At 30.4% G+C, this 13,952-nt stretch overlaps 1 protein-coding gene and 1 pseudogene across 1 annotated transcript; one reads left to right on the plus strand and one right to left on the minus strand.

Moving 5' to 3' along the window:
- Nucleotides 1-10,901: 10,901 nt before the first annotated feature.
- LOC111637147 lies at nucleotides 10,902-11,746 on the plus strand. The gene has a single exon (XM_023382569.1). It carries the CDS (start codon nucleotides 10,902-10,904, stop codon nucleotides 11,721-11,723), a length of 822 nt encoding a protein of 273 aa, XP_023238337.1. The 3' UTR covers nucleotides 11,724-11,746.
- Nucleotides 11,747-12,384: 638 nt separating this feature from the next.
- Nucleotides 12,385-13,138, minus strand: LOC111637143 (annotated as a pseudogene).
- Nucleotides 13,139-13,952: the final 814 nt, after the last annotated feature.

Below are 13,952 nucleotides of genomic sequence, written 5' to 3' on the forward strand. Positions count from 1 at the left end.
CACGTAATTTGAAATTATTTTAATAACAATTTGTATACATTTTCATTTGTAGATGGTTGCAAATTTACATTCTGCGTTTTCTGGATTATTAAAGTTGAAGAATGCATCAGATTTTCATAAAAGCTGTCAACAGATGTTCACCAATGTATCCCAATCAAATGAAAACCGTTAAAATTAATTCATATTTGACAAAAAGTGAATAAATTTCATATGAAATTTATAACGATTTAATAAATGTTAAATATTCAATATTAATATCATAACAACTACAAATTACTGTAAGGTAACCTTAAAATCATTTGTCGTCGTCATGAAAAGTTTGTTTTTTAGGCATATTAATAGTCAATTGAAAATTTAACATAGTTATGCAAAAATTAAGCATTTTATACTACAATGATTGAATAGGTTGTGTGATAACCGGTAAGTTGATTCTTGTTTTTCTTATAATTTTCACAAAAAGAAACATAAGGAATTTAATAACAGTAAGTAAGAGAACCAAGATATAAGAATTAATTCTAATAGTACTACAGAAAAATTTAAGAAAGTTGATTTAAAGTTTTTCTTTCACAATTATTTAAGTTTACATAATTTTTGTAATTATAATTTGTGTAAATACTGCTTTATAACGTGTGATAACAGTAACCATGCAGCAAAGTCTGACATATCCATTGTGCATAAATGGAAGAAATGTACATGAGGTGACGAATCTATTATGCATTTCACCTGAACGTGTACGCCGTTTCTTATAGTAGGTACTGCAGATGCCTGAAAACAGAGATTTTGAGATACACATTTCTTCATCGTTAACTGAAGCGCTAGTCTGTCATGATTGTAAAAATTCAGACAATACTGGCCTGGAGCTGATAAATTAAAACAGTACACCAGGCCAAAGTTAAACTCACTCAGCGAACCAGCGAACATATTTTTGTGTGTGGTATGGTGTTATGTTCGAAGCAAAAACGATTTAATTATGCGGAAACACTGTGTTCATAGGATAATTCTGCAGTTAAGTTTTATTGCTGAGAAGATTATTGAATGCAAAGATGCATAGGTAAGAAGCAATTATTTATTCATTGTATAAACAATATACAAATAATAAAAAATCGGTTACATATTTGGATATTAATAATTTAGCAACTGTATTATTTAATCTTTATATGTCATGGTTTACAAAGAAAGAAAGATAAAATAATGTTAATTAATGTGCACTTAATGACAGTTACTTCCGAGATTTCACTTAAGAAATAACCTGTTTTTGTTCTTGAAGTTTGAAGATTGTGAATATATTTCAACAATTTCCATAATCTAAATATATAAAATTACTTGTCCTGACTGACTGATTGACTGATTCACCATCGCCCAGAGCAAACCGCTGAACCTAAAGAGGTGAAATTTGGTATACAGGATACCTCATGAAAACGCACGCTAAGAAGGAATTTTTCGAAATTCTCCTGTGGGGGGAGAGGGAAAGGTTTAAGGCTTAACCTGAAGAACGGCTTCTACTGTACTATTTTAGATGCGATTTTTTGTTTTTAACTACGTTTATTCTTCACTGAGTACTTAGGTGTATTAAATTGATAACATTTCAGACCTTGTTAAAAAAGAAATGGAAATATATAAAAATGTTTATAACCAAATGTTCGAAACGTTTTAAATTCGAATTTGTTGTTGCATATTAGTTCGATTATAGAATGATTGTAAACGTTCCAGAAAATTGATCAAATTGAAAACAGTTCGTTTGATTCTCAGCAATTCTCATTATTCTCAGCGGTAGGTGTTATATAACAATTACTATGGTTGTTGAAATACTGAATGTAAATGGGGTTTGCTTGCAAAATCCACGCGGGTGAAGTCGTGGATAACAGCTAGTATTTTATAAATTCACAAACTATTAATATTTACTAATTTTTTTTATTATTGTAGTGTAGTATATGCACTATAGTGCTGTATTGCACTGTAACACCAAGAAATCGTAGATATGTACATTTATTACTTAATTACATTTAATGTAAACAGAAATTGGAAAATAATTTGTGTTTAATCGAAATTTTTATGATAAAAAAGATGAAATTAAAGCTTGCTATGTGTATATGCAAAAATATTTTATTATACGATAACTTTATCAGCTTATGGCGTTTGTATAACTTATATTTGAAATTACTGTACTTAAAATAAATTATAAAAATGGTAATAAATAACCTTTTTTATTTAATTTAAATCAAATAATATAAATATTTTTATTTTCAATTTAAAAGGCGATTTACGATAAATATGTCTACAATATTATTTAAAATAGGACATTAAATTCTTCACGAAATTTTGAGACTTAAGTTTGCAGTCTCAATTTTGCATTACACATGTTTAAGAAGATTAAACTGTACGCTTATGGTGAATAATGTTTAATCGAAAAACAAATTATTAAGAAATTTAAATTTTAATATATAAATTTACAGTAATCGGATTTTTCTTTAATTTTATGAGACAACAATAACCACAACAGAGTTGTTTTAATAAAGCATATTGGGAAATTTTTGCCCTCGATTCCCTGTAAATTTTTCTCTAGACAATTTGACATTAACAATTATCTCCCAGTAATTCTTCCACAGATCGTTTATCATCTTGCAATTCATTTCCACACGTTTCGTTTCTAATGGCCAGACCAAACTGTTTTACCCCTTGCATTTTTCAAACACAATAAGCAATATATTGATTTGTTCAACTACTTTCATTATTAAATAGTGGAAAATGCCGATTAAGTATCACTTGCATCTGATTTGTCGAAGCACACAATGTGACTAGAATGGCTGTTTCTGATTAGACCATTTTAGATTGTTTCAGCGAAACAATTTCGATCAATCAGAATATTTCACAACATAATATGGCGATGATGTCATCATGATGACTTAATATGACTTAATAACGCAGCCTAGTTTAAAATCTATTTTAAATGTCATGCGTTATAGTATGCTGATATAAGTTATTTGACCGTTTAGTTTATTTTTAAAACGTAAAGACTGAATTAAAAGTTTTCAGAGAGAATTTATGCATCGAATAGTCAATTTCTATTAACTAATTATTATTGTGTCCTATATCTTAATTTAATATTTATCTTGTATACTAATATTATATCAATTAACAGGTGAACTAAATAAAAAATATATTTTTTTGATCTGTAAGACTAAATTTATACATCCATAAATCCAGTATAATAAGTCCTGTTAATTTATAAAGTACTAGTATACATGATAAATATTAAATTCTATTAACTAAATTCCATCCTTGAACATAAGCAGGTAAACCATACATGAAACCAAAACACTGTCTTATTCTTCTAGAAAGAACAGTAAATTCACAGTCTTTTCGTAAATTTCACAGTAAATAAACTTTTTATCAACGTAGGTTAAAAATCTACGTTAATAAAAACATTTCGAAGGTTCAACAATTATACAACTGCCAGGATGTTTAAAGTTAATATCAGTCATTCTTCTCATATTTAGTAAATTTATAAAATTTCAATCCAAAAGTTATCACCTTAAACATTCACAAATCCTTTTTATTCTTTTTTACACAAATTTCTTTCGTAACTCCTGCACATTGCTCAAACCAATTGTATAATTTGTTACTTACATCGCTAATTGTTCCATTATCATTAACTATTATAAAACTAAACTTTTCCCTTTTTACAAACTCCTGTATTAACTGTAAAACAATGCCAGATAATAAGAAAACTGTCTTAAACATGGAAGGAAAAGTTAATTACTTCAGCAATACAAGTGTCCATCGACTTGTATGATTGCGGAAAAATATTAAAAGACATAACATACAAAACACACTTCCAATGCTACACAAAAATACATTTTATCCCGAGTTTGAAATCAATTATGGAGATTATTTTCATTTAATCGGGTGGTATTATGTGAAGGACTCTAAATATTTTTCGTTTTCTTATCTAGTTTTTCTAAAATTTCACTCAATACATTTTTATCTCTTAAAAAGGAGAAACTTATGATATTCATCACCCACTAAAACAAAAATTAAAACCAAATGAATGGAAATATGTGAAAAGACTGCTTTGCTACAATATAAATATTTGGAATTATTATTCATGATAGTTTTTCTTACGAATTTAACAAGAATTTCGTCTAATACAGTCGACCCCCTATAACACTGTTGATAATTCCATTTTATATGAATTTCATGTTGTACGAGTCACTTAGATTTTACAAATACGTGTGCCGGGCTGTGAGCGGCTCACGTATTTGTAAAACCTAAGTGACTCGTACAACACGGAATTTTTATAAAACGGAATTACCAATAGTGTTATAGGGGGTCGACTTGTAAATTGTTTATTTAAATTGAGTGATAAAAGCAAGTCGAATATAGTTGCTAAACACGTGCAGTTAGTAATTTATTATAATAATTATATTTAATGTGTAATGTATCTGAAATTACTGGGTAATGCAAATCACTTCGATGATGCATTATATAGCTATATTATAAGTAGTGATATAATAACAACATAATTAATATAATATACATAGACTACAAAAGAACAAAATTTATCATATAAATAAGAAAAAATACAAATTTTACAATAAATTGTTTATAAATTTACTTAATTTCAAACTATTTATTATAAATATTTATAGTTAAATTATTTATTTTTGTTATTTTTCATCGTGCAATTGTTTTGGTAAATACGAATAAAATTTAGTTGTTTTTCTGAGTAAGATTTGTAAAGTTCTGATTACAGCTTCTACGAAAACCTGACGCATTCTTCAACTTCAATAAACTTGAAAACACGGAATGGAGAGTCGTGGACATCTAAAAATAAAAATAAATAAATAATTTATTGTGTTACAGTGGTTTTTGAAATTAGATAACCGTTGTTTTTTAAGACACGGATATTCCGAATTGTAATTTGAAAAATACAATTTAAATTAATTACAAATGCCATTAAAAATGCCTGTGTGAATGAATTCTGAATTCTGTGTGTAGCCTGCTAACAAACAGTGGGTATAAATGATGAAATTGGTAAATAAATGAGTAGGTTCAATATACAACATTTAACAGGTGAAAATAACCACTACTTATATAAGCTAACTTTAACTGAGACACCATGTTAATGTAGGAAAATAGTTCAAAAGTTTATTATTATTATCCACTTTATTACTTGATAAAAATGTTTAAATTTATAACGTGGACAATACAACAATATCTTACACCCTTATTTTACTATAGTCCAGCTAGTGCCTCCTCTTTATTGCAGTCTGCAGACTTTGCTGAAGCTTCCCAAACACTACAGTACAGAAAAGTGCATAATAAAGGGGATAAAACATAATCTTTTGACACAGCTTATCGGCGGAATGTTTTCCAATCGTCTACTATTCTAGTAATATTTGAGCAAATCCGAACTCAGCCAATTTGAAGAGGTTTTCTTCAAATCAACACCGGCGCGGAATAACTGCTCTCGTAAGTTAACTACTGTAACATGAAAACAGTATAGCACTGAATAAAGTATCATCAGTTTTATTTATTTTGTTGCAATCCAAAGGTTTAAATAATATGGTTATGAACAATTATAAGTGATTGTAAATTCTAAGGAGATCTTCGACAGAGTTATGATACAGTATGCGAGGAGAAAGCAGTCACTACCTCTGTGCTCCATGTAGCTTGACTTTTACTGAGGCTAGGTTATTGCTGATAGTGCTGACAGCATCTCTAACAAAATTAACAACACTTCTATCCACTCAAAGTGCTTATTTCTTATAAATCATCCCCACAAATTAAAAAAGAGAGAAACAAGAGCAAAAAGATTAATTAATATGCATCTATGTCCTTAATTTAATCAAAATTACTCTTTCAATCACTATATCATTGTATTTCTATTAATAGGACTTATCATACTGGTGTATAAGATTACTGCCTCACAGTTACACAGATTAAAATTGTTTTATTTTCAATTACCTGAAGGTAATTGAAAATAAAACAATTTTAATCTGTGTAACTGTGAGGCAGTAATCTTATACACCAGTATGATAAGTCCTATTAATACACTGATATAGTGATTGAAAGAGTAAGAGCAAAAAGAGTTAAGTAAAAAATTGGATTTAATTCCTTCTGCCAGTAGCTGGTTGAATGAATGTCCTAATCTAAAACGCATTATTTATCTAAAAGGTGTAATACATATTTACCTATACAAAAAATATAAAATATTTATCATTAGGGTAGCATAATATGTTGCTTCAACAATATATTTTATTTTATGAAATTTGTAGTTTTTTAATATTAATTAACAAATAAAGAAAAACCGCTCTAATTCAAATTTTGGAAGTTAATACATTCTGTCTTATTACTGCACAGTTAATCAAATGAAATTACCTTTAGAGGGATTCTCTTATTGATGCATAAAAATCCTCCAATCGAGAGACACAACGAAACTTTTCCAAATCTTTTCATAAAATCTAATATCTAAACATAAATCAATATTTAATAAGAAATATATTAAAATAAAACTAATTTACAATACAAATAAATATAAAAAAATTAATACTTTCAGCTTTTCTTGCATTTCCAAATCGCAGGTTGCAAACACACGAATGTCTTGAAACCCATTTTGCATCTAAATAATTAAAGTTATGTTAATAAATTAAAATAAAATATTAAATAATCATCAAATATAATGTACAGATACCGTAAAAGCGATGCAGCAAAGTAAACAGCCAGAAATAATGCAGACGAATGAGGCACTAATCATCAATATGAAAACCAAAACTTTAAAAATCTCAGGCATATCGAGATATAAGAAGGCGTAATACGAAAAGCTCGTTGTCCAAATTATATCGAAATAAACAATTACACCAGCCAATTCGCATCTTGTGTTCAACTGATTCAAATAAATCCACAATTCTTGGTGATGAATCATGAAATTTCGTAATTTAACTTGCAAATTTCTTTCGCTTCTTATCGAAAACAGTTCGCGTAAAAGTTGTTCAAACTCTTTATGAGAGATTAGAGTCATCAAAGCACACAGCAGTAGACCATATATCATTCCTCCTATAAGTAAACTTATTCCATATCCACAGCCTACAGTGCAAAATAAAGCTTCAAATTGAAAGTGTTGATACTTTTCCAAAACAGGATAATAAACAATCAAAGTGGAAATTTTAATCATAATTATTAATGATATAACAGTAAATGAAAAAATAAGCGAGACGTTTCTCATTAGCGCATTATTCTCGAGAATCATTTTCTCATAAAAGTATCTATTTTTTAGTCTGTTTATCAGATTCAATTTGTTATGGCTGATAAATATCAAATTAATTGAATAGGTCAGAAATACGACTACAGCGCATACTTTTATTACTGTAGAATCACTTTTGAATACGTCATACCATCCACGACACAATGCATATTCACCTAAAAACGGTAATGTTTGCCATAATAAAATAACCGTGAAGAGCCACAATATAAGTTGCACATATCGAATGTAAATGTTCTTTAATTTCAAATATTTAAGTCCGTTAATTTCCTGTTTACATGAACAATCTTGGAATATATCCACACCGTAAATGAGGGCCATTTTCGAACAAGGTCTCAGAAAGCAGTTCATGCAAATTCCTTCTTCGATATTCGAATACATGGTGCTAGAAAGTATGAATCTATGAAGCCTAAGATAATTTAATGTTCACTTCAAAATTGCAGGTTATATAATGACACTACTTATAATTGTCCTTAATTCTACCTGCTAATAAAGCAATTTAGTATGAAGCCAAACGAATTTCCTTTATAACGTTTAAGCTAATGGTCAACACGTGTGTAAACACAATACTAGGTAATGGGGTTACTTTAATGAATAAAATATGTCTACTTGTTTACCTTATGAAAGAATTTGTATATAATAATTCAAACTTATTAATACATTACTATATTGAAATATGATTGATGGTTACAGGAATCATTTTATAAAATATTTTGATAGCTTTTCAGTTAAGAAGTTATTCCTGGTAGTTGCGAAACAAACTAAAAACAGCTGCATCGTCTATATACAGTGGTGCCTCGTATAACGTACTGTACTTAATGCGTTCCAGGTGCACGTCTGTTAAGTGAAAANCTGCTAATAAAGCAATTTAGTAAGAAGCCAAATGAATTTCCTTTATAACGTTTAAGTAATGGTCAACACGTGTGTAAACACAATACTAGGTAATGAGTTTACCTTAGTGAATAAAATATTTCTACTTGTTTACCTTATGAAAGAATTTGTATATAATAATTCAAACTTATTAATACATTACTATATTAAAATATGATTAATGGTGATAGGAATCATTTTATAAAATATTTTGATAGCTTTTCAGTTAAGAAGTTATTCCTGGTAGTTGCGAAACAAACTAAAAACAGCTGCATCGTCTATATACAGTGGTGCCTCGTATAACGTACTGTACTTAATGCGTTCCAGGTGCACGTCTGTTAAGTGAAAAATCCGTTATACGAAACGCATTTTCTCATAGAAATACATGTTAAAACATATAATTCGTTCCGCAGCATAAAATAACCATACTGTACCATAACAAAAAAAAAATGAAAATGGAGCAGTCACTAATTATGCCGGGTAGTCATGTGTTTGAGGAGGAGGTGGAAGAACACTTTCTTTACACATTCATACAGATACAGACTTTTTACACATTGCAGCGGGTCTTTTTTTTTATTGTTTTTTAATCGGATTCAGATTCAGGAGATGCTACTGAAGCTTGCAGGGTCAACTCCTCTTGTTCCATCCTTTGTTTTTTCCCTGCTGGCTTCTTGAAAAACATGTCCAAGATGATCTGTTTCTCGCTCTTCTTCAACACCTGTCGGAAATAACGAGCAAGGGTGTCATTGTAGAGATCATTGATACTGTTGGCCTCAGTTCTGTTTGGATAATGAGTGTTGGTAAACTCTTGAACCTCTCCCCATTGGACAAGGAAGTTTTTGTCAACTTTCACTCCTTCTGATGATTTCTCGCATTGTTTCAATTGAAATCACTTTTCTGTTTTTTTAGAAGCCATGATTTGCACAACACTTGAATAAATGTAAATACCCTGCACTGAGGTGATGTACGTAATAAACAAGGGAGCAAGCCTAATCCCAACGGCAGCTCTGTACTTCAGATATACTGATAATATATTCTAATAATACTAATATATTATAAAAATAGCAGATTGTCATTGGCAACGGCAAAAGAGTGGAAACATCATTCGTACTTGTTCGTAGAAAGTCAATTGGTCGCCTCACGTAACTGCCGAACGGAAAGTCCGTTGTTCGCATCCAGTCCGTTGCTCAAGTCACGTAACGGCCAAACAGAAAGTTCGTTATTCGCAGCGTCCGTTATTTGAGGCGTACGTTATACGAGGCACCACTGTATTTATAAATGAGAAAATTTGTATTTTGTTTGTTTGTTCCCTATTCATAGGCGGTTCTATCACTTACTACGAATCTCGTTAGTAAACGTAAGTTAGATGTGTTTTAACACATCTAACTTAAATAATGTCTTACATTCCACCCCAAACTATCAATTGGACTTCTGTAAATCAATTAATTTCTCTCTCCATTTGATTTGTTGGTTTACATGTAGCGCCATGTACAGGCAAAAATTAGAACAAAATAATAAAAAATATATATATATATATATATAATTTTTATTAAAAAGGATATAATTCTTAAAAATATATATATTATATTCACTTAATTAACCCTCTATTCGTCAAGTCAAGAGAATTGCTCATTGTGTTACTGGATGGCTTAATTAGAAGGTCATAAAACAATCAAGTGGGGACGTTGCGAAGGACGTCGTTGGGGTGTCCGTTATTCGCTTGCGCCAACGATCGATCTGACATCTAGCGGTATTAGCGCAAACGACATAATGGCGACTACAATGGGTATAGTGTAAGTCTGTGGTCAGTAAGAATTAAAAAGTGTTTAACCCACAATGGTAAATAATAAGTATTGCTGTGTATTTGGATGTAAGTCTAAAGGTACATCAAACTCAGTACATATGCACACATTCCCAAAAGATAAATTACTGAGAAAAAAGTGGGAAATAAAACTAAAGTTAGGAAAGCAATCAACGAAATCTACGTACGTTTGCAGTTTGCATTTTGACAATGATGATTACTATTTGCCAGGTAATAACAACATTTCTTATAAGTATATTTTAACTGTTATCACATACGGTACTTACGTTTTTATAGGTTTACCATGTGCTCGTCATTATTTAAAACCTAATTCGTATCCAACTAAAAACATACCGATAAGGAAGTTTGATACAAGCACCTCAAAACAGATTGCCGAGCAAAGGTCCATTCGTGCCCAAAAAAGACAAGAAATACGGAATAAAGGTTTGTTTCTTAATTTTCATATTTGAACTAAAGCAGTCACCAGAAGTAATAAAAGCTTTATAATTTGTCAGATGCATTTCTTTAATAACGCTATGCCAAAACAAGATCTTTATAATGATTGAAATCAATAAATTTTTAGGTTTGGAACCGGAAAATAAGAAAACTTCCATCAAGGAAAAATCTGCATAACAACCTAATAATGACACCAATATTTTGGAACTGTCACAGCCCAGTACATCCTGGTCTAAATCATGTATTGACTGCTGTGCATGTACAGATCAACAAATGATATCACAAATAGAGGAGGATGAAGATATGACATCAGTATCACAAACAGAAAAAGATGCAGCAATGGCACTCTTAAGTTTAAGTGAAAAATCCAACCTTCAAGAGGAGAGGGATATTTTAATGGATAAAGGAATTCAAGTGAATACATTTTTAGATTCAACCTTAAAATTTATTGTGTTTGACTTAATAAAATCAGACAATGAATTGAATATTCTCACAGGTTTAAACAGTTTTAAAATGCATGATACCATCTCTACCTGTGTTAGTGAGTTGCAGTCCAACAATACTGCTTGTAAGCCTACTACATTATCTACTAAAGTCAAAATTGTTCTTGTTATGATGAAGTTTAAACTAGCTTTGTCCTTTGCTTGTGTTTCAGTTTTATTTCAAATTTCCACGACGACATGTAGAAGAATATTTTTCAATATTATTGCTTATCTGAGTCAAATATTAGGTGCTGCGATTGTGTGGCCTTCCAAAGAAGAGATAATGAAAAACTTACCTTTGTGCTTTCAAAAATACAGCAAAGTTCGTGTGATTTTGGACTGCACTGAAGTTTTGGTTGAAAAACCAAAGTGTATTAGTTGCAGAATATTAACTTACTCCCATTACTATGGTAAGCATACTGTTAAAGTATTAGTTGGAATTGCCCCATCTGGTCTTATCACCTATTTAAGTAAAGCGTATGGAGGTAGGGCATCTGACAAAGCCATATTCGAAGAATCAAATTTGTTAACTTTACTTGATCCTTATACAGATGAAGTAATGACGGATAAGGGTTTTCAAATAGAAGATGCTTCTTCTGCTAGAGCTATTGGTTTAATACGCCCACCATTTGTAAGAAAGCAAAATCAATTAAGCAAGCATGATGCACTGGAAACTGCAGAAATAGCAAAGGCCAGGGTACACGTTGAACGTGCTATTCAGAGAATGAAACTATTTGCTGTTTTAAAACAAAAATTAGATTGGACTTTACTGCCACACATTGACAAAATTCTAAAAATTATTTGTGGTGTAGTAAATTTATCTAGACCAATATTGAGTGATGATAAATTTTGAAGAGTGGTGTGAGCATTTTCATTTTGACTATATAATGAATGAAGCAGTATTAAACAGCAATTTAATACTGTTTTTTCATAATCTCATAGTTAATAAGGCTTGCTCATTTTTGTTTTTCAATTTTTGTATGATAAAGAACTCAAACATTAGTTAGGACAAAACATTTTATTTCAAAACAAAACAAAACATAACAATATGTTTTATAAAATTATTAGTACTTAACTCTATACTTATTTTGCATAAATCTGTAAGAAAATATCTTTTTTTGCAAATTATGAATAAAATACTGAATAAAAGAAAATGACTATTTTAATTTGTTGCATCATTCATTTTGTATTATATACATAAACATTATNTATGATAAAGAACTCAAACACTAGTTAGGACAAAACATTTTATTCCAAAACAAAACAAAACATAACAATATGTTTTATAAAATTATTAGTACTTAACTCTATACTTATTTTGCATAAATCTGTAAGAAAATATCTTTTTTTGCAAATTATGAATAAAATACTGAATAAAAGAAAATGACTATTTTAATTTGTTGCATCATTCATTTTGTATTATATACATAAACATTATGGTGCTAATATTGTTATAACTTAATAAAATTCAAAGTAATGTGTATTTTCTTCTAAATGTGATTTCTGATGGAAAAAGCAAGATCGTTGTATTTAAAAATTAATTCTGCATAGGTAAGGAAAAATAATTTTGGTAAAATCATTTAATAGCTTGTCTGTCAATTTATGAATAAAACTATGATCTGCTAAAACTTCAAGGGTTTTAAGGGTTTGGTCCTTGCTACTGAATATTATAAAATCACATGAATTTAAATTTAATATAGCCAAACCTAATTGTAACTGCCCATAATACTTGTGATTTTTTTAAAGCTGTAATTGCCATGCCCATCATGTACTATATACTTAAGAGATTGCACCATTTCTTCCGCAGATTTTTCTGCACCAATTTTGGGGCACTTTACTTCTAGCAGCTTGATAGGCTTTTCATTGTTGAATACAAGCCCATAAGGAGAAAATGCAAAGGGTGGTAGTAATGGTGAAATTATTAAACCAAACTGTTTGACATCACAACCATAGAGGGTTCCATACAATGTGAGTGCTGTTTTTTCCCACTTTTTACCATACTCTGTATTTTCATTTCCCTTAAATTTGCTTCTAAATATATTTGTTAAATTCCTTTCCCAGTCTGCATTTTTCCTCTTTCCATAAGTATATAGTTCATAGCACACTGATCCTGTCACTCTAATACTTCTTTCTTTCTTCCACAAATCATTATTTTGTTCCATTGTCAAGTGGCAAATGTTTTCTATCTCTCTCTTGTTTTTGTAAATATTTTCTCTGTAGTACATTGAACCCTGAATAGGCATAATATGATCACTTATATTAAGCAAATATTTATTACAGTCCATACAGTGTTCAATTACTTTTAATATTGACCAATGTGGTACAATATTATCAGCTGAACTTTGTACAGCTTTGGCTACTAAGCATTTTCTTCCAATTGAATGCTTTGCTAAAGCAGAATCAGGCAATTCTTGAAAAAATCGTTCTCTGATAGCATCTCTTTGGCTTTCATTTAATGAAAGAATTTCTGTTTCCTTTGTTTGGACATGGCACAAATTTTCAACTTTACAAGCTCCATATCTCCCATCAGACCTATCTGACTGTGAATAAAAAAAAAACTGGTAGCTTTTCCTAAATTTCCAACTTTCCCTTGTGGTTTTTGTGTTGTTGTTGCTTTTATCTTTCGTCGCTGCAAGTGGAAGAAACGAACGAGACGAGATCGTAACAAAAACTAAACTTTTATTCTCCTCGCGTACTTGGTACAGCACATGTCTTGACGACGCGGCTAACAAAGACAACTGGTTTTTGACGGTCTTGTGGGGTGAGTTCGAATTTATTCCAGGAAGTGATGACTCATACACCCGGGGGTAATTGCTTGTATTTTACAACTGTTAAGGGTACAGATGTGAAGGGCGGCGTTCGCCACACCCTGTTCTGCCAATTCAGTGAACATGTTCTTGGATTGTTTTAGCAAGATCATAGTTTATTACATGGCAGACATCTTTGATATGTAAACCTCTAGCTGTAACAGCTATGGCTACTAAGATTGACATTCTTCCTGTTCGAAAAATCTATCGGAGCTTCCTCCTGCTTATGTTCTCATGTTGTAAACGAACTTCATGTATACTTGTTGTAGAATAAT

The sequence above is a fragment of the Centruroides sculpturatus genome, unplaced genomic scaffold (assembly GCF_000671375.1).
Source record: "Centruroides sculpturatus isolate CEXI.00-Female unplaced genomic scaffold, Cexi_2.0 scaffold877, whole genome shotgun sequence".
In the NCBI taxonomy this organism is placed as follows: domain Eukaryota; kingdom Metazoa; phylum Arthropoda; class Arachnida; order Scorpiones; family Buthidae; genus Centruroides; species Centruroides sculpturatus.